Below are 27,567 nucleotides of genomic sequence, written 5' to 3' on the forward strand. Positions count from 1 at the left end.
AAGGTAAATGAACAGCTGATAAGCAGAAGCTTGGCATGGGTGTCCGTAACAGTGCTGCCAACGTGACACAAACAACAGAATTCTAAACCGATAAGCCCGCGAGGTTTAAATTAAAAATTCCGGTTATTTTTTGATCATGGTAGTATATCTCCGGCTCATATCGATCTCAATACTTAATTTTACATAAAAGTATATTATTTAGACTAAAAAAGACTTCCGAAAATTGTTGTTTCTTATATTTACGTTATCTGTCTAGAACTTCAATGCAAATATTCAACTTATTATATCTTTCAAATAGAAAGTTACACAAAATTGTAATAAGCTAGAAATAAAATTTATTACTATTATCTACAATGTTTAAATATTTTTAGACAATTGTAGTATTTTGTACAAAAATGTGACTATTTGTATACATAAATTGTATTAGTATCAGAGATATATCTCTTTTAATTTTATAATATTTGATAAACAACTGTTTATGTTACTCAAACGATTACTTTCCAATATGTACAATTTTATTATTTTATTATTTTCTTTTTCGTTTTTCCTTGATCTTTTTACTTTTTTCGATACGTTACACCACGTGGTAATACAATTGCTGCGAAACACGAGTCTGCGCCGTATATAGATTTTGTAATAAGACTATAAACTAGATTTGAACTAAAATTTACAAATTTTCTTAGATTTTATATATACACACATACGTACGTATAAATTTGTAAATCGATAAATAGTTACGCAATTTTGTACAATTAAAAATAATTTTTGTTTTATTTGAACCTTGAAGTAAAACAATGTAATATAATTATTTGTATTATATGTATTATATTCATATATCATTGATCACTATACTTTCTTAATATACTTATAAATAAACATAAAGAAAAGAAAAAAATGTCATGTTTAAAAACTATTGACAATGAGACAAACTAAAATTTATATAGAGTGTATTATGTATAATCTTGATTAGATCTCACAAACTCTATATGTGTTGTTAACTAGATGAAATAATTTATCTAATTTTAAAAATTACGAGAGAATATTTCGTCACTCCCTACGTATAATTACATAAGTGTGTCACATATGGGATTTTCAGTTTATTGCATAATGACACTTAGAAAGTCATGTTCTTTATGGTTACCAAATATTTAAAAAAAATATTCATAAATAAGGTACAAATTTGAAACCGAAAGATCCCTAACTATAGGGAAACATATGAAGCTTTATACTTTTAAACTGCTCTCCTCTAAAATTTGCGTTTTGGAGTTACGGGATTATACGTAGGGAGTGACGATTTTATTATTCTTTTGTAAACTCATTACGACGCTTGTTTCTTAAAAACAGAATGTTATTTCATAAAATAACAGAATTTGTATAAATTTACGATTTCACTTATCGAAATTCAAATTAGTATAATAATCGCAATGCACGTTTATTTGCATGCTGTGTGAAAAATGTAACCAAAAATGATGAAGTGAAGATTAGTTGACAAAATGTGAGAACAGATGTCAGCAAATAATTAATCGCGCGTTCCGCTTACGTAAAGATCAATGAGGATTTGACTGATAATGTGTCAAAAAAGAATTTGTGATACACATATTGCAACAATTGCAAATTAAGATTCGATAAACATTTATTGGCAAAATGAAGACATAATTATTAATAATATGTAAAGAATGAATAAAATCTTTAAAACCTTACCTTCTACATTTCTTAAAATGAAAAAGCACTCACAAAATTGAATGAACGATTTATTTATTCATTCATTCGATTTATTCGAGTTAGAATGATTTTTCAATCATATAGAGTGAATTCTTTCACTTTTTGTTTCTAAAATAAATACACATTGTGTGGAATAAATATGTGTACCTTGTGTACCGTAGAGTGAATATTTTCATTCGCGTAAAGAATGAATATATGCTATTGGTGGTCTTACCATCATGAAGAATCTTAGTAGCAAAATCAGAACATCGGCGTAGCAGGCAAAAGTTCTAGGTTCGAATCAATTCAAAGTAATTTCTCACTACGGTTTTTTTCTACGAGTTAGTATTAGACTAATCTGAAATACCCAAACTACTCCAAACTATAAGTTATAAAAATAAATATATTTGTTTTTACAATAATAATTATTTACTCGAGGCGAACGACACATTTACTTTACGTCAGTCACTTTTATGAAAAATGAAATTAGTTTTCACTAATCACGAGTAGCAATATTTTAACTATTATTTTGAGTAAATATCTACTTGTTTGTGGAGTGAGATTTCATTAAAAAAATTTAAAAAATATATTTTTTAGTTTTCTTGCGTTAGGTGAATATACCTAGATATTTCATTTCTGTATAAAAATTTAAAAAAACTTGACGATTATGAATAATAAACTTGTATTTGTTGCAAAATATTGTTTATCATCATAGACACAGAACTTAAAAGATAAGAAAGACTTCGCGGATCAGAGTCGTTTTAGAGCACGGATGCACTGACGAAATGAAAACACTCGTAGAGCAAGGTTGTGGATCGATGACGCTCGCCCAAATACCCGGGAAACTAAAGGTAGTGATGGGAAAATACCGTTCACGTGCTCTTTGCAGGTGAACAAACTGTTATTACATCAGTAAAAATAAAAAGAAATAGAAGAGCATTTAATAAAAAAGATACTAAACACATGCAACATGTCAAGATCAGAATAATATTTCATTTTAGTTAAATATATATTTGTTCTCTCTCTCTCTCTCTCTCTCTCTCTCTCTCTCTCTCTCTCTTGGTCTCTCTTTCTTTTACGCACACACATTTACAATATTAAACGAGGAAGAAAATTATATTAAGTTTCGAAAATTGATAGGACATTTACAAAGATCTTTTAATAAAATTATATATTACATTTGTCATTAATCATATTACGTATAATTTATCATGTTTAAAATATTACTTGTTAGTAATATTTTAAACATGATAAATATTACTTGTTAGTAAGATTACATGCAGGAAGCCAATGTTGTTTATTACTCCGCAAACAAAGGGTCATTCGTGTCCGCGCAAAATCTACTTGCGTTTATTTAACTTATAGATGAGGGAAGAGAGAGGACCTCGTCTTATATAAAAAAAAGTTATATATGAGGGGAACGTGACGGCCAAATTTCAGATCTCCGATACAACTTCGATACAGCCACAGTGACAAGACGAAATTTCGAGCGGACACAAACGACCTTGGTTTGTGAACTACGTATACTTTTTGTACAAATAAATAAAAATTGTTTTTGTTTTTTATCTGATTCTTACATAATTTTGTTCAATTTAAAGTGTAGTCATGACATTTTTCATTAAAAAATTTGCTTTTTATAATAATTTCAAGAACAGCGCTCTTCCGACGAGCTAACTCGGATGCTTCGACCGAAAGAATAAGTTAAATAAAAATGTTTAAAATAAAAAAGACTTAGTTTTTACTACAAAAACGCCAGCATTCATAACTGTAAAAACTGGGTTTTTTATGTTAAAAAATTAAGCGTTTAAATTTAATAAAATGTAATAGCATAATTTTTTTCTGACAGCTGTAATCTTCATCTTTAATTTAATTACTCTTTTCAATTCGGTCAATTTCTTGCAAAGTTACGATTTTTTAAACGAAACACTATATTTCACTCGAGTTACTTCTTTTATATTAAAAAATTATTTAAACTAATACATTTTTTCCAAAATGTTTTGATTGATCTGTAAAGTAACATAAGATTTAAAGATACTACGTAAATTTTTTCAAAATTTTTCGATAACTTTAACATAGAAAAAAATACAGTAGGGTAGAACGATCCTGGTTTACGGATAGAAAGTGCCAAAAAAAACGTTTGCAGTTTGAGGGTTAATATTCCGTTATATGACAACTTTATTTTATGAATAAAATAATGACTTGTGAGATAAATAAATCGCTACTCATAAAACAACAAATATTTTTAGAGCTTATATTTGCACACACAGAAATAATGCTAATTATTTACTCGACGGAGGATATTACAATTTGTTGCATCCTTGAGCGAGATATACATATACTCGACTGGTAATGACGCAATTGAATATATCATCGATGATGTCACTATATTCTCTAACTTGCAACTGTCACATATCGCAAAAGTAAAACATACTGATGAGCACAACTGTGCAGTAACGTCTTGAGAAATATTTATTAAAAAATGTTATACATTTTCACTTTATTTATCACTTCTGATACTTAATTTATTATTGTAAAGTAAGTATTATAAGCAAAACTAAAACATAGCTAAAGATGTAAAATTGTTTTAGTTTTGCCTATGATACTAAATAGCAATAAATGTAATCACTTACGCTAATATAAAAATAGAAGGACAAAGAAAGAAAAAGAAATCTATAATTATTTAAAACAACTTGGATATATTTAGGCCAAAAGTTTTTGTTTGAAAACTTTTGCTCGGAGAATTTTGCAAAAAACTCGTATTGCAAATTAGAGGACTAATGCATCTGATGCGCCGACGTGCAATCTCAAAGACGTAATTGCAAGATTGCCATATTAGAGCCGCTTGGTTATCGGATATCAACAGAAGCCACGCTGGCGTTATTACGTGAGGGATACTCGGTTTCTAAGGACGTGTCCCGCGAGGCCCATCAAAAAGCAAAAAGAGGGAAAGTAGACGGTCCATGTAAATCGGGTGAAGGTCAGACTCGCTTTAGTACTACCACGGACGTCTTTCTCGCATTTATTACGTGACCGATTCTTGTCTTTTTTCTCCCTCCTTTGTCTTCGCTGAAATATTTGTCTCCAAAATGACGTTTCTACAATTTTGTTTCCTATTTCACGAGTTACCTTTGGAGAGAGCATTAATGATAATATATGATAATATATGATTTCATATAAATATCGACTTTTTATGTAAAAAATTAATCTTGCGTGTAGAATCGCGCTAAAAGAATCTTGTAAAACTTTCACAGAGAACTACGTATAAATATGCGTCTTGTGCTAAGAGTGTACTTCTTTAGACAACTTGTATATTGAGTTTTATTTTTGTTTATTTTTAACAAAATCGATGTGTAAAATATTCAACGAAATAATTCTAAAAGTTTCACAATTATGCCAAGTAAAATTATAAATATTTGAAATGTAAAGAAGTTGCAAATTTATATAAAATAATGGGCAGTGTTAAATTATAAGGTGTTTGTTTTATTTTATTAATTTTATGCTATATTACAAAAAGAGTCACGGAATAATCTTCACATGTCAAAACTATATTCTTCATGACAAAGGTGTTAAAAAACGTGCATTTTGAATGTGACATACTTTGACAAAAGAAACAATATTATTTGTATAATTAGTACTAATTTATATTTGTATTACAATGTTTCTGTGTGCATTTTGTGGCGTGTATATTGAAAGCAATTAACGTTTCGGTCTCAACCTTGACATTACCACTTTGCGGTCTGCCGTCGTCACGTTTAAATCAACATCACGACTCATACTCGACTCATTCACCCTAAAGCTAATGCTAAATGTTAACGATAGAACTAATGCTCACGTAAACTAGAAATTCGTTAATCCGATTTCCAACAATTGCCGAAACATATATCTATATATATTTATCTAACACATTTTTACATACTTGCAAAAAATACTTCACATGTCAGAAATATCTTGATATCAAACATCAAAATATATTTTGACATCAGATGTATCTTGATACACTTGATATAATATAATTATAATACACACAACTGTATATTTTTGTTAAACAATTGTTGCATTTCAAAAATATCAGAAGCATAACATAACCCAAATTTATAAATATGTAATATAATTGATTATAATGTGTATATAACATAATTAATATAAATAAATAATACTTCCATACACGCATAAAAATGGTTTTATATTGAAAAAGTACTTATGAAAAGTATTTATTCAAAAGCTCGAAGATGAAACACGTGGTTTATATCTAAATAATTGGAAAGAAAAAGATCACCTTGAAGGTGATCCAACCTGATAGTCTCTGCGCCAATGAGGTAATCTCCCGTTGGTCAATGACGTCATCGTCTAAACTCGTCGCGATACGTGTCGAGTAAGTGTTGAGAAAACGTCACGCACGAACAAGTGTGTATGTACTCATCCGAGTAAGCACATTTAATTCTATACGTAGAATGAAGAGTCTTGAAACCATTATGTTTATCAAATTGTTTGTAACATTGCACATATTTATTACAGTAAAATCATTCAGTAAAACGTAATCTTCGACTTTTCAAAAGGAAGATTCTAAAGTCAGCTTTGCAATGATACGCACACACACACATGACAGAGTGTGATATTGCGGTTACCTCTCTGCAAATTTATTGTTGAAGCTTACGATTCAACAACCTAGTTAAAACAAATTTTAACTAGGCAGTAAAATAAATTTTTATTGCTGTTCCGCAAATTGTAAAATTTGAAATCTTAGTTAAACTGGTCACATGCTTCATGATTGATCAATGCTTGTACAAAGAAAATTATAAAAAGTTGTACAGATGGAAAATAATTCCTTATTTAACTGTGACAATCTTAACCTTGAAACATATGAATACGGAATAAAATATGAATGTAGACGAAGAGAAGTTTGCAAACTAAACTTATATGACTGTGTATAAAAGTATTGTATAATCGCTTCGGCCTTATTTTCTCTTACGTTAAAAAGAAAATAAATATCTGTCTGGTTATGTCATCCAACTAAAATTCGATTTACAGCTGCGTTTTTTCTTAGTAAAGATTCAGCAGTTGCCTTTATTTGCACACATGGATATCATCAACACTTGCGTTAAATCGTTGAGGTCAAATGCCAATTTTCTGTCGACGATTTTAAATCTAGCATGCAATTTTAACACCACTAATGCAATTTTTTCATTCCAGACAGTATCAGACGGTTATGACAAAACATGCACACACACATCTAATTAAGACTTACAAAATTGTAAATAACAGAAGTTTGCAATTTTTAATTATGTAAATCAAATACTTTCACTTAAAATTTATATAATGCACTTTTCTTATTAAATTACTTACTCATTTTGTATGTAGCATCATATTGGTTGCTCTGTACATTGAGACTCTCTATAGCTTGTTCTTCCACTTGCTACATCTCTTTCTCGTGGTTAAGTGAATTGCGTCTTGAAGAGAAGACTCAACAATGAGTATCTATTTCGAGTATGTTCAAACAAAAGAGTAGCATCTCTTATATTCTTCTATAACTTGTTTTTTACGGGTATTATATGCGTCGTGCGGATAACGTTACAAAATATGAAAGTATGTAATTGCATTGTGATGCAAATTATTAAGATATATATAAAAAAAGAGAATTATATTAATAAAATATATGAATAATTTAATATATATGTTACTTTTCAATAGCTAAAATTTAAAATATGATAATTTATTTATCTCTCTCTCTCTTTCTCTATGTATTTATTGTTTTTTTCCTCAAAAAGAGAGTTAAACAGACTTAATAAAAAGAGATTTGAAAAATAATACGAATGATAGAGAATCTCATAGACGTGCGGGATTATGGGGTAAATTAGCTGGCGCTTAGCTGATTCGCGTGACACGGCATTAACGTTTTTGCTGACATCACTTGGTTAGCTCTCGGTAATTGCTGAAAATAGTTGAGATGAATCGTCACTACTACCGGTGACGATTCGTCACATACGAATAAATGCACCTCATCGACGACGGACAATGTCGAATGCCATTCAAAAATAGCTGAGGCGATTCAGATTCAACTAAATTCGCATGAGTGCATCTCTTCAGTATTATTCTTGAGAAAATTTACGACAATCACGATCTTTACAAACTTTATATGTGAATTAAAAAAGAAATGGCTTTGAAGAGATCTTTCTTCTAACTATTACAGTTTTAAGAAACTTCTGCTCTTCTTGCATAGAAAATATTCTTTCCTAAATTATGTTAGATTATATCGATATGTATAAAACTTGCACATGTACACACACACACACACACTTAAAGAGAGAGAGAGAGAGAGAGAGAGAGGGAGAGAGAAAGAGAGAAGAAAGAGAATGTTTATAATTATTTTTAAATTTATATTAATCTTATAATTAACAGCCAACATATTTTTTGTCATAATCGATAAATTCTTTTAAAAAAGTCTACTATATATCTTATGCAGATATTGAAAAACAAAAACTTATTATTGCATAATACTTTTCTTTTGCGTAGTTTATATCACTGTAGATTTACACATATCACAGTCTTTTATACTAGAAATGTACTCAAGATTAATGAAAAAACTTTTTCTATGTTAAAGCAGTGTATTTTACAGTTATACAAATTGACTTTTACACACACACGTGTGTATGTGTGCGCGCGCGCGCTAATAGATATCCTCGACGTAGTGAATCATATGTTGAACGATTACCAAATGATCGTAAATACCCGCAGAATCTACGAATTTCATTTATACACAGGTTACAACTTTTTACTATAACAAAAAGTTTACAATATATCCGAGCAAAATATAAAGCTTTGATATAGGTAAATGTGTGTGCATTTTGCGGGTATTTACGATCATTTGGCAATCGCTCAACATATGATTCACTACGTCGAGGATATCTATTAGCACTTTTGTTGCGCAAATATCTTTCGTTAGCTAGCGTGTCTTCGTGACATATTATGAAAGAATACGCGATTCTACAGAACAAGTAGCGGAAAATTTTTTCTTTAAATAACGTTTACTTACTCTTACTTGGATAATTGAGCGGTGATTATAAAATAACACATGAAACTTCAGCTAACAGGAAAAATAACTTAAATAAAATCTCTGTTTGCAGAAGAAAGGAAATTAATTCTCAAATTTGCACTGACACAAAAAAATTAATCTTTTTTTTCAGTAATCTCTTTTTTCATTACTTTCAGATTCTTCGGACATCGTAGACTGTAAACTGAAATTGATACTTGGCCTAATATGGACCCTAATTCTGCACTATTCGATTTCAATGCCCATGTGGGATGGTGATGACGGTGAGGACAAGGGAGCGACTCCAAAACAAAGACTAATGCACTGGATCCAGTCGAAAGTACCAGATATACCGATCACAAACTTCACGTCTGATTGGAACGACGGTCGTGCTGTTGGCGCGCTCGTTGATGCTGTAGCACCTGGTCTTTGTCCGGACTGGCAAGATTGGAACCCTAACGATGCAATTCAAAACGCATCAGAGGCTATGGGCCTCGCTGATGATTGGCTCAATATTCCTCAGGTTCGCTGCAGTATTAATATAGTCGATAAAAAATACTTTGCCGACTATGACTTTGTTACTTATTTATATGCTTGATTTATAATACTTGTTTGTTGAATTTTTCTTTTTTTTTAACACATTTTAATACGTTTTTAATAGTAAACTATAGAGTTCAGTAACATAAGATAAGTAAAAATCAATTCTCTTTCTCTCTGTCTGTCTCTCTCTCTTTCTCTCTTTCTCTCTTTAAGAAGCGCTTTGTAAATTACATCACTATTATTGCAGCTCATTAAACCTGAAGAGATGGTAAACCCGAACGTGGACGAGATGTCAATGATGACATATCTGTCGCAATATCCCAATGCGAAGTTAAAACCAGGTGCGCCTCTGCGCTTACGCACAAATCCGAACAGGTAAGCATATTTGAGATTTACGATTCGTTATTGCGAAAGAAACGTTTCGTCTGATTGCTTTAAGAAAACTAAATAAAAGTAAATCAATGATTGCATTTTTGGGTAATGAATGTAATCTGGGCTCCAGCCTTTTACAAGCTCAAAAAATATCTTTGTCATTTTTGTTTTGTTATTTAAGTGCTATTGCATTTTTTGCTATATAATCTCGACTATGAAATATATAGAATATGTAATAAAGTTCATTATTGTTTTTCTGTATCGAGATTTATTATATACAAGAAGAGAATTGATAAGTATCCGAACCGACGCATAGATAACGATAGTAATATTGCATTACTGTTATTGTTGACAAGTTTCATCTTTCAGAAGAACTAATATTAAACACTAGCTCATTATCGCACGTAGTGTTTTTATGACTCTTCAAAATAAACGCTTTCACAAAGGGAGAGTCACCGATTTGCTTCAAATTTTGCAAGTTGATAATAGACTACGAACGCAGTTCCATGCTCAAGTGCACCTCTCAAGTATTTGCGACAAAATCCATTCTAAACTTTATAGAGTATCTTATTTTTTTTATAGAGTAATGATATAAACATGTATTTATAGTTCACTTTATATCAACTATTAAAATAACAAAAAATATGTTCCTATGTGTGAATGTAACGATAAATAATATATAATAATAATTTTTAAATAGAAATATGCATAGTAAGTGTAGAGTCGATTTTCTCGCAAATGCTTGAGAGGTGCACTTTGCTACTTGAGCATGACATTGTGTTTATGGTTTCTTAACTAATGTGCACAATTTGAAGCAAATCGGATCTAGCGCCGTGATCCTGTTTCTCCCCTATATTGAAAAATAAATATATTTCAACCTGATAAATTGTCGTTTCTCTTTTCGGATAATTATCAATTGTTCTTCATCTACATTAGTTTAGACAATGCGAGAAACAAAGTGCGCGCGTTTAGATTTCTTATATGGTACTTTAATTAATCACTTTATTTCATTTCTCGCAGCATCCCGCCGCCGCGGTAAGTCGCGCAATAATCATCTAGTTTGACATATATGTATAACGAATTTTGCGCAATTAATGTCCGCCGTCTTGATCGTGTTTTGCTCATTTAAAATTCACCTCTTAACCCAATTTGCAACAATACACTTTTAATTACTCTTTTGTGTATAGGTATATCAAAAACACCTTATAGATTAAATAATCTAGTCATGCGTAACTGGCAAATTCACGAAAAAGAAAGAGAGTTTTAGATGCAAATTTAAAAAGAAAATAAGAGTGTTTGTTGATCTGGTTAGCACTGATAATTATTTTAACTTTTCTGAGTTTTACGGATAAACAGATATTTTCGAAAATATGAATTTTTTGCGTACGTGCGTGTGTGTGTGTGTGTGTGTGTGTGTGTGTGTGTGTGTGTGTTTGTTTGAGTCTGCGTATAAATATGCGAGAAACTAAAGTGAATTAACTATGAATAGTATGTAGCCGCAAGTGTGTAGAACATATATCGCGCTTGCAAATTTGTTTAGATAAGAGAATCGCGCAGTCACTGTGTAGCGCAAAGCAACCGCTTGTAACCGTCTGGCAAATGGATTTTTCTTAACTTATTGTATGTAACAACGTTCCAACGGCTGTTGGCTAGTAGCTTGCAAGTTATCTTTTCTTATTATATTTTCTTATGTAGAGTACGCGCTTACGGTCCCGGTATAGAACCAACCGGTCCGATTGTAGATGCGCCAGCTAACTTCACTGTGGAAACCTTTTCTGCCGGCAAGGGTAACGTCGACGTCATTATTGACGGTCCTAAAGGAAACAAGCTACCGGTAAGAATTGAATTTTTGCCTCTTAGATGTTAATATTGGTTAAATATAATTTGATTTAATCATTAATCCTCATACTGCAAACCAGGATCATTTGTGTCCGCGCAAAATCTACTTGCGTTTATCACTTACAGACGAGAGAACGGAGAGGAGTCTGACCTTGCTTTAAAAAAAGTTGTATAGGAGAAGAACGTAACGGCCACATTTCTAGTATTCACAAATGTAAAAAACGCGTTTTTCATGTTGAAAAATAAGCGTTTATATTTAATAAAATGCAACAGCATAATTTTTTTATGAAAGCTGTAACTTTCATCTTTAATTTAAGTACTTTTTTTCAATTCGTCAATTTCTTGCAAAGTTGCGATTTTTTAAACGAAACATTACATTTCACTCGAGTTACTTCTTTTATATTAAAAAATTATTTAAAAATTAATAAGTGTTTTTTAAAATGTTTTGATTGATCTGTAAAGTTGAAGATTTAAAAGATACTATGTAAATTTTTTTAGAATTTTTCTATCTTTAACATAGATAAAAATACAGTTGGGACATAAACGACCTTAGTTCGCGGATAGAAGGTGCTAAAAAAACGTTTGCAGTTTGAGGCAGAGTTGCAAGATCGAGCAAAATTGATATTGAGATAAACTTTGGAAAAAATTGTTCAGTGTATCTTCATTAATGTAGATCTGGAGCAGCGTAACAAATGCGGTGTATATAACACAACAATTTTTTCTCATGAAGATAAAAAATAGTACCTGGAAATGCCACTATGACTATCAGTATTATATTTTAGTTTCCAAGTTTTTTTAATTATCAGAAAAATAATATTCAAACTTTATCGAAATTAAAAATAGATTGTCTGAATTTTATATGTACACTAGAACCTCGTTTATTTGAACCTCTTTTATCCAAACGACTTGAGGCTCCAACCTCTATTATACGAATTATCGGTTCGTATAATAGAAGTTGGCCTCGATTATCCAAACTATTTTGTCTCCCGATCGGTTTGTATAAACGAAGTTCCACTGTATTTACTAAAGTTAAAACAGTCTATGTGTGCCGGTGTAATAGTAAGCGGATACGTTGCTAACGGCGCCTATTGTCGGACACAACGTCGGAAGCCGAGATATGTTTATCGCAATCGGGATTATGTCACAGGATGTGAACAAGTGTAATGCAATTGCTATGTAACGCGTGATAATTACATATTATCTCCGTACATATAATATAATGAAAGTTGAACGATTACTTATATATCGTATTTGCGATGATACATCCTTGCTGTCCGTTTCAAGGTCGATGTTAGATTCAACAAGGACAGAAACCTTACATATTCTGTGTCGTACACTCCAAAGATGGAAGGTCCGCACAAAATAAAAGTGCTCTTCGCCGGCAGAGAGATACCAAAAAGCCCATACATCGTTAATGTTGAAGGACATGCTGGTGATGCGAGCAAAGTTACCGCAAGCGGGCCAGGTTTGCAATCGGAAGGAGTTGTGGTGAATAGACCTACCTTCTTTGATATCTTTACAAAAGATGCAGGCCGCGGTGTACCGGAAGTTATCATCTTGGATCCGCAAGTAAGAGCTATGATATTGTTCATTTACGTCATGTATTCTTTTTTATTGTACAATATATGAAAAATGTTACAAAAATATATGTAAGTATATAAAAGACTAAAAAGAGCTAATGCTGATATTGTTGTTGTATAATCAAGATTTCGATCTCTAATAAAAAAAAGCAGGTTTATAAATTTAATTTTACCGCAGGGTAACAAACATTCAGTGCCTGCGAAAGTGCGCCAGACGTCGCCAGACGTTTGGAGATGTGAGTACGTGTCGCCGACGACCGGTCTGCATTCTGTCAATATTTTCTTTGCTGGCAAGCCTATACCCGGAAGCCCCATTGGCGTCAATATCGCACCGATTTCCGACGCAAAGAGATGCAGAGCGTACGGACGAGGATTACTGCCTACTGGTGTCCGTGTCCAGGACATCGCCGACTTCATTGTTCTGACTAAAGACGCAGGTGAAGGTGTGCCCGACATTCGCGTAATTGGTCCAGGAGGCGTCAATCGACCGGTGCAGTAAGTTCATTACGTATGAAGAAATATACAGATAATCCTCATATAACGCGGGTATTGCGTTCCACAGAAATGCCGCGTTATATGTATAAATCGCATTATACGAGGCTCGCGTAAACGAGCTTTATTTTTTAACGTTATATTATGATCATTCTCAAAAATAGATATCTGCAAAATGGTAATGATATCCTGGATTATTTTTGTGGATATATGGCAATGTTTCATAATTGACATTCTTACGACTTACATCTAACATTGTTATGTACCACATACATAATATTCCTACGTAANCTAAATGACATATTTATGATGTATAAGATATATATATATATATATATATATATATATANANANATATATANNNATATATATNANANTNNNTNNTNNTTNNTNNAATCGACACAAAAACGATATTATTTCAGAATGTCCAAAACGGACGCTGCAACTTACAAATGTCACTACACGCCGGTAAAAGAAGGACGTCACGTGGTGATGATCACATATGGCGGCAAGGAAATTCCCAAGTCGCCTTTTGAAGTTAATGTTGGTCCTTACAAGGAATCTAACATCAGGGCTTTCGGACCAGGCCTGTACGGTGGTGTCGTTGGCCACCCTGCAAAATTCACAGTGGATACGAACGGTGAGACCGGCGCCCTTGGTTTCTCTATTGAGGGTCCATCCAAAGCAAAGATTGAGTGCAATGACAATGGCGACGGAACTGCCGACGTTTCTTATCTACCCACCGCACCGGGTCAGTACGCGGTCCATATCCTCTGCGATAACGAGGACATCCCCAAATCGCCTTATATCGCGACTATCTCATCAAAGGTCGATTTCGATCCCGAAAAGGTAAATTTACTTTCGTTGCCCTGACAGAATTTTCACTATTTATATTTATTGATAATAACTTATTAATAGTATTTTGTTAAACATTTTTGAAACATTTCTAGCCGGTGAAATGGAAATGAATTAAATATGTTTTGTAGGTTGAAGTTCATGGGCCAGGAATTCAGTCAGAGGGTGTTGCCAAAGATAAACCAACATATTTCACGATAGATACGAGAAAAGCTGGTCAGGCGGCTTTAGAAGTTACTATTCAGGACGCTCTTGGACGAGAAGTTCCGTTTAAGCTGGATGACAAGCGAGACGGAACTATTCAAACGCATTACACACCTATATCTAGTTCCCAGCATATTGTAATGGTACAATCAGAATGTTAAATGATTTTTTCAATTTTTTATTTCCATACACACGCGCGCGCGCATATTGTATAAAATGTTTGAAATAAATAAAATTTGTTTTTTTTTGTGATATTATCAAGAGAGTCTCTTGTTTTAGGTAAATTACGGCGGAGTGGCCACAAAAAAATCTCCGTACAGAGTTAAAATAGTTGCGCCCTTAAATCCTGCTATGGTTTCCGCCTTTGGTCCTGGTCTTGAGAAAGGCGTTAAATCAAACGTTCCTACACATTTCAACGTCGATTGTCGAGAAGCTGGTCCTGGTAACTTAGACGTTAGTTTGCTGAATCCCGAAGGCCGAGAACTCCCAATTTCTCTGACAGATAACGAAGACGGCACTTACACCGTTGACTATATGCCACCTCAGCCAGGAAACTATATGGTTAATCTCCTTTATGGCGGCTTAAAAGTTCCTCAATGTCCTATTAAGGTCAATGTTCAACCTCACGTGGATGTGTCTAAAGTTAAAGTGGACGGCTTGGAACCAAGTGAGTATAATCTCTTCTTCCTTATTTTATCACTAATCTTTTGATTATGACACGCTGTTGAGTCGTAATTAAAATCGAGTTATATAACTATGAAGTTTATATATAAAATTTATATATAAAGTTTTGTAACATTAAAATTTTGTAAAACTTACATTTATTTTCTATAATAAGATGTACTTTAAAACACACTTGATCGGCTTGATCGGCTTTCTCGGATCAAATTCCTTTTTAACTTACTTTTTCACTCATGATAGAGTAAAGAATTTACATTAGTAGAGAAAAATCTTATATAATCAATGAGACATATAATACACATTACCATGATGTGGACAATTGATAAAAAATATATAGACAACTGCTAAAAGAATCTAATTTAATGAATGTAAATTAAATCTTTTGCACAAAACAAATATTTTTAATAATCTGTTTGAATACATTTAAAGAAGGAGTAATGGATACACAGTCAGTTTTATGATTGAGTTAGAATCTCTCACTTGAACAAATGCACTGGCAGTACATTAGCATGAAAATAAATCATGTAGAAAACGCGCTGTTTCCGCCAATTATTGAGAAAATAATTTTCATTTTTCTCGTGATCGTCTCAGGAACCTTCTGGGGGACGCGTGTCTATACCTAGCTTAAACTTTTAAAATACGCGCTGCCAAGATTATTCCGTGGATAGATATTTTGCTGGAATATGACCTGATACTTTTATTTATAGCACCGTTCGCGAATTCCTCGTGAATGACACGTACACAGATTCGTGTTCTGTCTAAAAATATGACGTTTTAGTGCTCGATAAAGTTCACCTGGAAAAATGCAAAATTTTTGTTGGAGTAAAATACTATTCAATATAGATAATGAGAATTATTCTTATGGAATTAATTTGTCTTTCTACGGGATAAACAATATAAAATTTATTATAAATTAAATTCATTTTACGTACGTATTCATATTTGTTGATTGTATATCCAAGCTGTTTCTTCTCTTAGTAAATTATCTTAGTCTATCTTAGTAAATTAATTTTTAACCAAGAAATAAGGCTCTTAAAATATTCTAAACTAATATTTAATTGATCATTAAGAGCTGACCAAACGCTGAATGTTCGTGTAAAACAAATATATAAATATATACATATATATTTATTTATATTTATATTATTTCAGTATAAATTATACAACTGAAAATTTTGAAATAAAAATTCAATCCTTTAATTTATATAGAATGCTGGATTTGCATCACATATATGAGAAATGCCCGTTTTCCCTTCTTATCTAATTTTAAAATATTGCGAAAAAAACATCTCTGCCAGGAGTCGAACCTGGAAGGAATCTATCGCACGGAAAGCGAGAGATTCCAGATTCGATTCCTGACCGAGATGTTTTTTTCAAATATTTTGAAATTAAATAGGAGAGAAAACGAGCATTTTTCATATATATAATGCAAATCCGAGATCCTACGAATTAAAGAATTGAATTTTCAATTGAAAATTCAGTTGTATAATTTACACTGAAATAATATAAATATGTATATATATTTATATATTCGTTTCGCGTACGAACATTCAGCGTTTGGCTCTTAATGACCAATTTATAATGTTAGTTTATATTATTTTTTTTTTTATATATAATACAACTTGGAAGTTATTATTTGCTATATGTCTATAATTTACACGCATATTATGTGAGAGCTTACGTCACAAAGAGCTTCTTCTCACAAGCCTCATTGCACTATATTGTATATTCAATAGTAAGCGATTAACTGGTATTCCAAGTTGGTGCGACGGACGTTTTATCGACTTGCTTGTGTTGAGCACAAGTTAAAAATAATTGCAATGAAAAATTGAAAACTGTCCTTCCACTGCGGTATTGGTTACCGTTCGTGATTTAAGCAGTAAGTCGACGCGACGTCCGTTCGTCTTACGGGTTGTTGTCCCGTCACGCGAAAGCACAAGCGAAAGACGCATCACGGCTCATCACGAGAACCCGCACACGCAGCGGCTCCGGTAAACAGCCTGCAGCAGTTCCGCGTGATAACGCAGGAAGCGGGCAGAGCGGCGGACTTCCAGGTGGCGATCACCGCACCGTCTGGCAATCGCGTCAAAGCGCACGTGGTGCCGACTCACGAGGGTTACCTGGTCAACTTTACACCCACTGAGCTGGGCGAGTATCTGCTGGGCATTAGTTTTGGTGGCGAGCCGATCTCAAACCAGCCCTACCGACTCACCTGCGTCCATGGCTCCGATCCAGGCAAAGTACGGGCTTCCGGTCCCGGTCTCTCCCACGGTGTGGTAAACAAACCGGCCGAGTTCGTGATCGATACACGCGGCGCCGGCCAGGGTGGCCTTGGCGTCACCGTCGAGGGTCCTTGCGAGGCTGCCATTAATTGCAGAGATAACGGTGACGGTACGTGTTCCGTCGCGTACTTGCCCACCGAGGCCGGCGATTACGGCATCAACATCACCTTCAATGAGCAGCACGTACCGGGCTCGCCCTTTCAAGCCATTGTTGTCCCGGATGCGGATCTTTCCAAGATCAAAGTCAGCGGCAACGGCATACAGTCACACGGTACCGTTATACACGGGCATCAGCACGAAGATTATTTTGCAGTTGGAAATGAATTGAAAAATTGCCTGTATAATCTGAGTTTGTCTTGACGTGTCTCATAATCTTGTACGAATGTCAAACGATTATTATCAATCTGTCGATTGTTGGACTTATTTGATTCGTTGCAAAAAACCCATACATGTGTCGAGACATTCGTACATTTAGTATTTGACAAATTTTCTTGCACATAAGTAAGAAAACCATTGCGAAAATTTGTTTGAGACACGTTAAAGTATGATGTATACATATATAGCGATGCATGTGTTTCCGATTGCACTTTCCTCACAGTCATGTGTGTTGTTGTACCTCCTATGCTTTAGCTATTTCAACCAATGGTTGTAACTTGCATATAAGGCATTTAAATGCTTGAATATTTCGAAATACGCAGAAAAAACTACATATGAATCAAGAATGTGTTTTAATGTTTGCGATTATATCTATTAATATGTAAGATTTTTTTTACATTTATGATTTTATTTCCAATTTGTCTAGTGTTACAATACTGTACATGATATTTTCAAATGTTTATCTTTTTAATTTTTTAATACTACAGTTATTTTAACCACTCAAAACTGGCAATTATATTTTATTTCGCGATGTGTGCGCTTAGTACTGTTACATAGTTTAACAAACAATTAAACAAAGTTTTATGTTATATTTTTGATAGAAGAAATATATTTTTCTCTTTCTTTATTTCATTGTAAAATTACCTTAGTTGTGAAATCGTCAATAGTAAACATATAGAATAAGTGATTGTAAAAACGCATGTGATTGTATATTTTATAAAAATTTTGATATTATGATACAAATAATGTTTGTCAAAGTTTTATAATATAAAAAGTTATGTTAAAGAAGTGCATCATTATTAGATATTAATTTTCGAAGCAAAATATTCAATTTTATACAATTTAAGAGGACAAGTTTCTTCAGAATGACATATACTGCTCAAAATAAAGAAATAGAATATAGCCACTATTCGATGTGCGTATTTGTTGGGAAAAGACATTTAGTTAGTACGTTGTGTGTTTTCAGGTTTATATGTGAACAAGCAAGCAACGTTCACGGTCGATGCACGAGACGTCACCAAGTCAAAGACCGATGATGGAAAAATGTCGTGTACAATAAACAATCCCAGTGGCGGAAAGACTGAGAAGCTCATCGTCCCTCAGGGCGATGGTACTTACCGTATCAGCTACACGCCTTTTGAAGAAGGCTGTCACACTATTGATATTCTTTACGACAATGTACCCATCCCAGGTTCGCCATTCTCGGTAAACGTTCAACGCGGCTCTGATCCTAGCAAATGTCGGGCATATGGTCCGGGATTAGAAAAAGGCATCGTGAACAAGACAAATCGTTTTACTGTGGAAACTAGAGGTTTGCAAATCAACAGTTAGTTTAATAACTTTTGTATCTTGTTTTTTTTTGTAATAATTTTTCTAGTATTTTGTAAGAACAGTTGATATCCACGGTTTTTATTTTATTAATATTTTATTAATATTGTATTTTTAATGCGAGCTTAATTTAATTTGTTATATTTTGCAATTTCTTTCAGAGGCCGGCAATGGCGGCTTAGGCTTATCGATTACGGGTGACGGAGAAGTTAAAGCGGAAGCCAAGGACAATTATGACGGTTCCTGTACCGTCGAATATGTTCCCACAGAACCCGGTGACTACGAGATAGGCATCAAGTTTGCCGAACAAGATATACCCGGCTCGCCATTTAAGATCGAAGTTATATCAGACTCGGAAGCGAAAAATGTGATTGCCTATGGACCGGGTTTGCAATCGGAGATGGTGCGCGAAAATATATCTGCCAAATTTACAGTTGATACGTCCAAGTGCGCTAAAGCAGCACAACTGGATGTTAGATTATCGACTGACAGGGGTCAGGCGCAAAAGCCGCAGATCAAGAGCAAAGGTGACGGCTTGTACGAGGTGACATATCAACCACCACCTGCCGGAAGCAACGTACATATCGGCGTTACTTATGACGGTGAGGACATTAACGACAGTCCGTACAAGATAAAAGTCTTGCCCACTGTCGAACCTAATAAGGTAACTTTGTCTGGTCCTGGCGTATCGCCTGTCTGCACCGCTTCCTTCCCCACTGACTTTGTTGTGGACACCTCCAACGCGGGATATGGCGACCTCGAGGTCCAAGTTGTGGTGAGTAACGTTCTCGCAAGTTCCCTATTTTTAATATTTTGCCTTTTTTATATTCTGATGTAAAGTAGCAGAAGAAAATTAAGTATATAATATCTGACTTGTTTTAGGGACCGGACCAAGTGCCGCGTAGGGTAGAGATACAAGATCTCGGCGATGGCAAGTATAAAGCTACTTATCTGCCGGACGATTGCGGTCGTTACAAAGTCAACGTAAAATACGGCGGCAAGGAAGTGCCAAATAGTCCGGTAAATGTGCAAAGCGTTTCCACCGGCAAGGCGGACCAATGTAAGATCAAAGAAGGGATTCAGCACACTTTGGCCCAGGGCGAAGAGTACTGTATTACTGTGGACACCGAAAATGCAGGCCGCGGTGCAGTGACCTGCCGCATTCGCTCTACTTCTGGAAGGTGAGCAGTTTGCATGATGTCTCAATTTGAATTTATTTTTCAAGATATCAATCAGTGTAAAAACATATTTTTTCATCAATAGTTTAGGAAAAAAAAGTTCTGCATGTATGGACAAATTTAATATCTGAGTATAAATAATTTATATAATATTGAGATAATGATCTCCTTGTATATACACACGATAATGTATATACATAATAACCAGATATAGAATTTGTCCTTATTAAGGATTTTTTTATTCGGGAATTTTTATGATATTATGCGTATACACACATATATGTTTTGCAATTCATGATTTTCATATTTTCAAATGCCGACTTTATATTAAAAATTTATATGTACGGACACTTAATATTTTTATCGCATTCCTCATACGTGTGTTTTTCAATCTTAAATCAGGAAAAGAGATTTCAAACAAGAATATCGTCTTATTTTAAATGCGTCGCGCTGTCGTGATCTATTTTCAATTTCTAGGTTGATTTGAAAGAGAATCTCTTTTACTTTGTTTTCTCCTACACAGAGAATAACATTCTATACAAATATTCATTAGACGTCAAATTATGTGGACGTCTATTCGATGTCTTCTAATAGACGTTATGTCTGTGTGGGCTATATCACATTTTTTTTTTGCATTGAATAAGAGTATAATATAAATTATATACATATTTTTTAAATCGTTTTATGTGTTTTTCTATTCTTATTTTTATATCTATATTTATTGTACCTTTCTTATTCAAATGATTCAAGTGTGTTTTCACGATGCAATTTCTTGATAATTTGCAATTAAGTTGTTTGTAATAAACAACCAATTAAATAATTTTAAGCTTTACAACATCACGTTTAAGCAACAGCAACCAATAACTCTCTTTCTTTCTCTCTTTGTGTGTGTGTGTGTGTGTGTATACACGGATTGGTATCTCTAAAATGTAAAGATGTTAATAACTCGACGATAAATTGTGTAACAAATCCGGGAGAAATGAGCATTGGCACGTTGCCATCATGAACGTCATGTATGTGAGTACAAAACACGTTCGTGATTTGTTTGTGAATCCCTGACAAAGTCATATGCAATTGTATGCATCTATTGTCGATTATTCTGTAACACTGCAACATTGAAATTAAATATCCAGTTGATTTAATCCAAAAGCAAAATGTATTTTTAATCAATCCCGACGTCGACAGCGAAGAACGTCAAATCGAGGAAATACAAAAAGAATAAGTTTCATAACATATATATGCTTTATACAAGTTGTTTCCTAGCAATAGCTGTCAATAGGTCACGGATTTTTCAAAATACAAAGTTTATTTATAATAATAATATTAATAATACAATATTATTGTACGCGATGTAGTTTAGTAGTTGCTTTTAATATGCTATTATTTAATATTAATAGTAATTTTATGGTAATAGTAAATTAAATATGCCAAATCAACTATACATTACCAGTTATCAACTATAAACCAACGTCATAGGTCGTAAAACATTTGTACTTTTTTTTTTAACGGAGCTATATTGAAATTCCACAGCAGAGTCTATCATTTGTACCAACCATTTGTTTGTCAATTTATTTTTTTTAGCGACAAAGTCAAAAACCAAATCTGAAGCAAATTTAACTTCATGAACTACTATTAAGTACCTACTAAAAATTAAATTGATACAGATATAACAAGGTTTTCGATAAATGCAAATACATATATTGTGTAAAATATTAATTTATAAGCATGGGAAAAAATTTACAAAACTGTGCATATGTATTATACAACTAAACGGCAGAAGTTTAAAAAAATAAATCAACTTGTATAAAGCATATATATGTTGTGAAACCTGCTCTTTTTGTGTTTCCTTAATTTGACGTTCTTCGCTGTCGAGATTGATTAAAAATATAACAGCAAAAACAACCGCGTTCGAATTTGTTTCTTGTTAAGTTTGATTTTCAACAGGAAGGTGGTAACATACGAAAATATAATATCGTATATGTATTTGTAATCAGGATTATCTCTTTCGCTATTATTTCGGAATCTCTTCTAAAGTTATTACGTTCCTATTTCTATTTATGCATTCACGCATTAGCACGTTTATTACTTGAGAAAGTTAATCTCAAATCTAATTGAATCGACTGTAAATGCATTCTGAATTCTGACAAAGTGTGCAGCTGTTACCTCATAATTCATTGTGATATCCTACGTTGTTCGAGTTGGCAGTGTGCGACTGTTTCTTTTTGAAAAAATATTTTAAAACAAACCAAATATTTTTTATCTTACTAGATGACAAAATGTCAAGTTACCTTAGTGTTTCTTTTTTTATAATAAACGTACGTTTTGTATGTGTTAAGATTGTATTATATGAGAATTGAGCATTCAGTATAAAAATAGAGCCGTTGAGGTCATCAAGATTTGTGTCATCAGAGAGTTTCTTATTGTTTCTGTTTTTTATTCGTATGTTATTTAAATAATAAAGAAAATTATGTTTATCTTAAAGAAATAAATAATTTTTTTAGTTTTCTAACTTTCTTTTGTAAACCATCCTCCTTTTCTTTCTTACATGGATTAGTGTGTGTGTGTGTGTGTGTACAAAGAAAAACCTCAAAAAAAATTATACATTTATATGGTATATATAAAGATTTTATACATGTATAGAATATTTTACTTGTTTTTTGCTTCCTCTAAAGATATACAATATTTTATCTGTTATTTATGTAATTTCTGTTATATATTACTTATGTAGATGAGAAAATGTTTAAATAATTAGAGATAAAAAGAAACGTGACTGATCAAAATATTCACAATTTTGAATAGAATTGCAAAGCTTGTCTTGAAGCTTACTCTAACATCTCTTGAATGAATTTCCTTCATATATTTTAATCTATGAATAATACGTTTCGGTCTATGATTTCAGTGAAGTCGTTGACATTGACATAGAAGACAACGGCGATGGCACGGTCAACATATATTATACTGTCGCTGATGCAGGAGATTATACTCTGAATATCAAATTTGGCGGTCAACCGGTGCCTGATGGATTTTACACCTTCACGGTAAGTAATGTTTTCTGCATTTTACAGATTGTGTACACACTATCATCCTATGTCTCTTTTTTATATTTATAAAATTGGAACTGAAAAACAACGTGAATTATTACAATTTATGTTCTCTCATAAGGTAAAAAGAAATTTATAAATTTTACAGAATGCGATTTTATAATCTCTCGTTTCACGATCACAATATAGTGAACGGTAAAAATAAATTTTCATTAATATATGTGTGTATAGTGAAATCACATAGAATAATCTTTAAGAAAAGCTCGAGTTTTTCAAAACATTTATATCAGAAAGAGCGTTTCGACAAATGTGTCAGTCACAGTGAAATACAGAGTAATTACATAACACTAGAAACTATAAAACGCTAATGAATCCATCTATGCGCTAATGATTAACACGCTATTACGTGTTTAACACTACAATCTTTCTCTAAACGTAACCCTAATTTACTGATGATTTACATATTCAACATACAATATATATTATTTTATCAGTCGCGAGGTGTTAGATGACTACACATTATATTACAAATTCATAATAGAGTTTATTTATATTATATTAAAATATCCAAGTTAATCAAATTTTCTGAAATACTTAAAAAGGAATAAACAATTTTTAAAACAAGCACTTAGCGTGATCAGCGATAAATCGGAGTTTCACGGCATATAATTAGGAACGCAACGCGATATTGATAAGTGTTTCGTCTCATTAGAGTTTTTCGACTCTTTTTGGAGAATCCCATGAGTGAGAGACGGTCCGTGAACAGCGGCACGTGCACGTTTCTTCTCTCGTAATCATCTCGATGCCGATACGGATACCCGGTGCTCTCGTCGACGAGAAGATTCGGGTGGGTGGGGCGCGAGGTGTATCTAACTATAGAGGCAACACGTAGTATGCAGGATATTGTCGCGTAGTCTTCAGCGAAACAGTCCACTGCGAAGGCTCATCGGGACCACATCCGCCGGCTTGTTATCACACAAATTCTCAGTCCACCACGTGGGTCCCGTCACGTTGCAACACGTATTCCGCTCCAAGTAACGTTTGCAACACATACATACACGGACGCATACATCTTTCTCATATCCACACAACCCTTACTGCATCTTTCTTCCACCGACAATATATTCCTCCCCACCTCACGCGTGCATAGACTTCTCTGCGGCTATATGCATGTATCTGAACGGATGTGAGTGCTTCCGTCATCAAGTAGTCCGAAGTGCCTCCGATCGCAAGTGCATAAACATCGTAACAACCGCCACAAGTGGAAATCTACGAACTAAATTCTTATTAATGCGTATGACGTTGTTATATATATCCAGTTAGTTGTATCCTATATAATCTTCAATTTTTTCATTTTTTATTCTTTAATTTTTATTTTAGACTTTAATTGTTATATTTAAAACTTTTTTTTCTAAATTTATTATTGATTTTTTTTTATTTATAAAGAGCAAGTTTTTAATCAAATTATTTATACTTATTGTAAATAATTATTTATACTAAAGATGCACATATTGCCTGACCGCTTAAAGTTTTTTGTGTATGTTTCGTACGAACAAAACGACGGAAAGTCAAATCGGTCTTTTCGTTTAATGTTAATAGAAATAAACGAGTGTGGTCAGACGTTGTTCCGCATGGCGACTAATATTATATTTATAGTCGAATAGCTTTTTATCTATGATATATCAAAACTTGATTTTTTTCAAATTTTTTTGTTGTCTTTATTTTGTTGAAATATATTTAATTTATCTTATATCTAGGAATTTGAGTTATTTTTTTTTGCATAACGAAATACGATGACTAATCATAAGATGGCGAAAACCAGTGATACAAACGCTTGCATATGGAGACTGCTTCGGTGCTTCGAAGCGCCTGTTCAAACAACATATAAATTCGATATTTAAATAAAATGTCACTAATTCAGAATATGTGTGTGTGTGTGTATTTATGTGTGTATCATGTATATATATATATATATATATATATATATATATATACTTATATAGCAGCTTTATATTTTTAGCACATTTATCAAATGATATAGATATACACGTTATTTTCAATTCGAGATTTCAATATTTTGAAAAATGATTTTAAAGTAAAATGTTGCTGCACTGTTGCATTTATAATCGATAGACGTAACGTCAAAGTTTATCAGAAAGACAACTAGTATAGTATCATTTATGTCACCAAACTTTCATTGCGTTATGTATAATCGACAGATCGCGTCACACATACGATGTTATAAATCTTCGCTGTTACGTATAAATATTTCGAACTGCGTGACATGCTCGATGATCATTCTATTATGTGTACTACGTAAAAAACATTTAAATCCTTAAACTATCGATTGTTTTTTCTATGTTAAAGCTTAATCCATTTTGAAATCCAATACTCGTTTTCATCGCTGTGTCCATCCTCCGCCGACAGCTCTTAGACTATTTCGAGTGCGAGTCAGGCTTTCCCAAATTTATAAGTAGGAACACGGAGTGGGTGGTTGGAGGAGATGGGGGAGTGAATTAATATTGCGACTTAAATTAAACCCCACGCCGCGACACAACGATGATCTCGTGCGACACATTGCTCTCGTCGACCGGCGCCAATGTCTCGTCATTATTTTCCCGCGTTCCGAATCAACTTCGAAATATTTGTGGAATTATATATTTGCTTTACAGATACGCAAATTGTTGACGTCTTGTTCTCATTGAATTGTTTTCAACGACTTTATTTGTAACTGCAATCAATTAATTGCATTATTTCATCATCGCCACTGAGATTGTAAAACAGATGTTACACCTTGAAAGATATGTAATGGCATACACCTAAGTTTACAAAGAACATTAAGAAAATTATAAATCTTTCTTTTTAATGTTAGTTTAATATAGCCAAACTGATTATAAACGTAATATATTTGGGATTTATCCCAAAATTTATTATTTTAACCGGTTCAGAACAGTACTAGTTTATATCCGTTCTCGAATATCTCGAGAACGAATTAATATTTTTTAACGAATAAAGTATCATTTTAATCAGAAATGTAGGCTCTACATTTTGATGTACGTCGTCATCCTCGATTCTTGAACAATTTGCGCATAAGAAAGTCTATAATATATGTGACATTAACAGTAGAGTTTCGTATACAAAAGTTTTTTAAGAATTAAGGCCCTGTAATTGGTAATTTTAGAGTACCATCCTGAAAAAATTAAATACACTCGTGTGTGTGTGTGTGTATTTAAAGTTTTATACATGATATATATATTATGTGTTTTTATGTATATATATATACATCTACATCTACATCTACATCTACATATATACATATATGTATTCGTATTCCTCTTCTCTCTTTCATTTTATTACATAACTAATTATGTTTATATTAAAAATATATATACAACTTCTCTCAAAATTTTTTTAAGCAATAAATAGTAGATTTTTTGAAAAACATTTCGATAAAAATATAAAATTGCTTTTCCATGACGCAAAATGTTTACGATGGTTCATTAGTTATAAACTTGCAATCGTACAACACAATCATATCCCGTAGCGCTTTGTATTCTTAATTCTTTTGTAATGTAGGCGAGTAGAGGTTGAGTATCTATTATAGCACATGAAATGCAGCATTGTGCCCAAATTCCTGGTTGGATACCAGTGAGGCGCGAGTTTCGTGTCGACCACCGACGTAGCTGGGCGTTTGTAAATTCGTGAAATCAAACTGTGATAGTTGTGGATTATCACGTTAATTTTTATTTGTTGAACTCACATAAAGTCAAATAATCAAACGTAAGAAGGCGAGAAACAACTCGCGACTCTCGAAAAGACTTCGAGAATATGGCGTCGATACTGTGACGATTGCGATATCGACCGCAGATTCAGTGAGTGTTATACGTATAATCGTGATAAATTATTGAAGGGATTATTTAGAATAAATAATGATATATTTTTTTAAACAAACTATTTAAATAATTTTGACTTATAACAATTATTTATACTTATACATAAATAAATAAATAACTTAAATCTCTAAATGTACTAATTGTGATTTTGTAAACAAAGAAAATTAATTATATATAT

General features: G+C 32.9%; 1 protein-coding gene across 8 annotated transcripts in view; it reads left to right on the forward strand.

The window, feature by feature from the left end:
• The window catches only part of LOC109852621 (filamin-A), a 45,829-nt gene that overhangs the window by 2,463 nt on the left and 15,799 nt on the right, over positions 1 to 27,567 (forward strand). Inside the window, exons 3-16 of one of the 8 annotated variants that reach the window (XM_020423926.1) lie at positions 8,908 to 9,251; positions 9,516 to 9,643; positions 10,661 to 10,675; positions 11,336 to 11,474; positions 12,764 to 13,048; positions 13,238 to 13,554; positions 13,974 to 14,400; positions 14,538 to 14,753; positions 14,890 to 15,277; positions 17,275 to 17,844; positions 18,916 to 19,260; positions 19,439 to 20,052; positions 20,160 to 20,458; positions 23,355 to 23,493. In XM_020423926.1, the coding sequence (XP_020279515.1) occupies positions 8,908 to 9,251; positions 9,516 to 9,643; positions 10,661 to 10,675; positions 11,336 to 11,474; positions 12,764 to 13,048; positions 13,238 to 13,554; positions 13,974 to 14,400; positions 14,538 to 14,753; positions 14,890 to 15,277; positions 17,275 to 17,844; positions 18,916 to 19,260; positions 19,439 to 20,052; positions 20,160 to 20,458; positions 23,355 to 23,493 (4,226 nt within the window). Of the gene's footprint in view, positions 1 to 8,907; positions 9,252 to 9,515; positions 9,644 to 10,660; positions 10,676 to 11,186; positions 11,261 to 11,335; positions 11,475 to 12,763; positions 13,049 to 13,237; positions 13,555 to 13,973; positions 14,401 to 14,537; positions 14,754 to 14,889; positions 15,278 to 17,274; positions 17,845 to 18,915; positions 19,261 to 19,438; positions 20,053 to 20,159; positions 20,459 to 23,354; positions 23,494 to 24,422; positions 24,531 to 27,269; positions 27,369 to 27,567 lie in introns of those variants that run through there. The other 7 variants (XM_020423927.1, XM_020423928.1, XM_020423929.1 and 4 more) reach the window with 7 other exon arrangements.

This window comes from Pseudomyrmex gracilis, unplaced genomic scaffold (genome assembly GCF_002006095.1).
Source record: "Pseudomyrmex gracilis isolate BER0280 unplaced genomic scaffold, ASM200609v1 scaffold_32, whole genome shotgun sequence".
Taxonomy (NCBI): Eukaryota; Metazoa; Arthropoda; class Insecta; order Hymenoptera; family Formicidae; genus Pseudomyrmex; species Pseudomyrmex gracilis.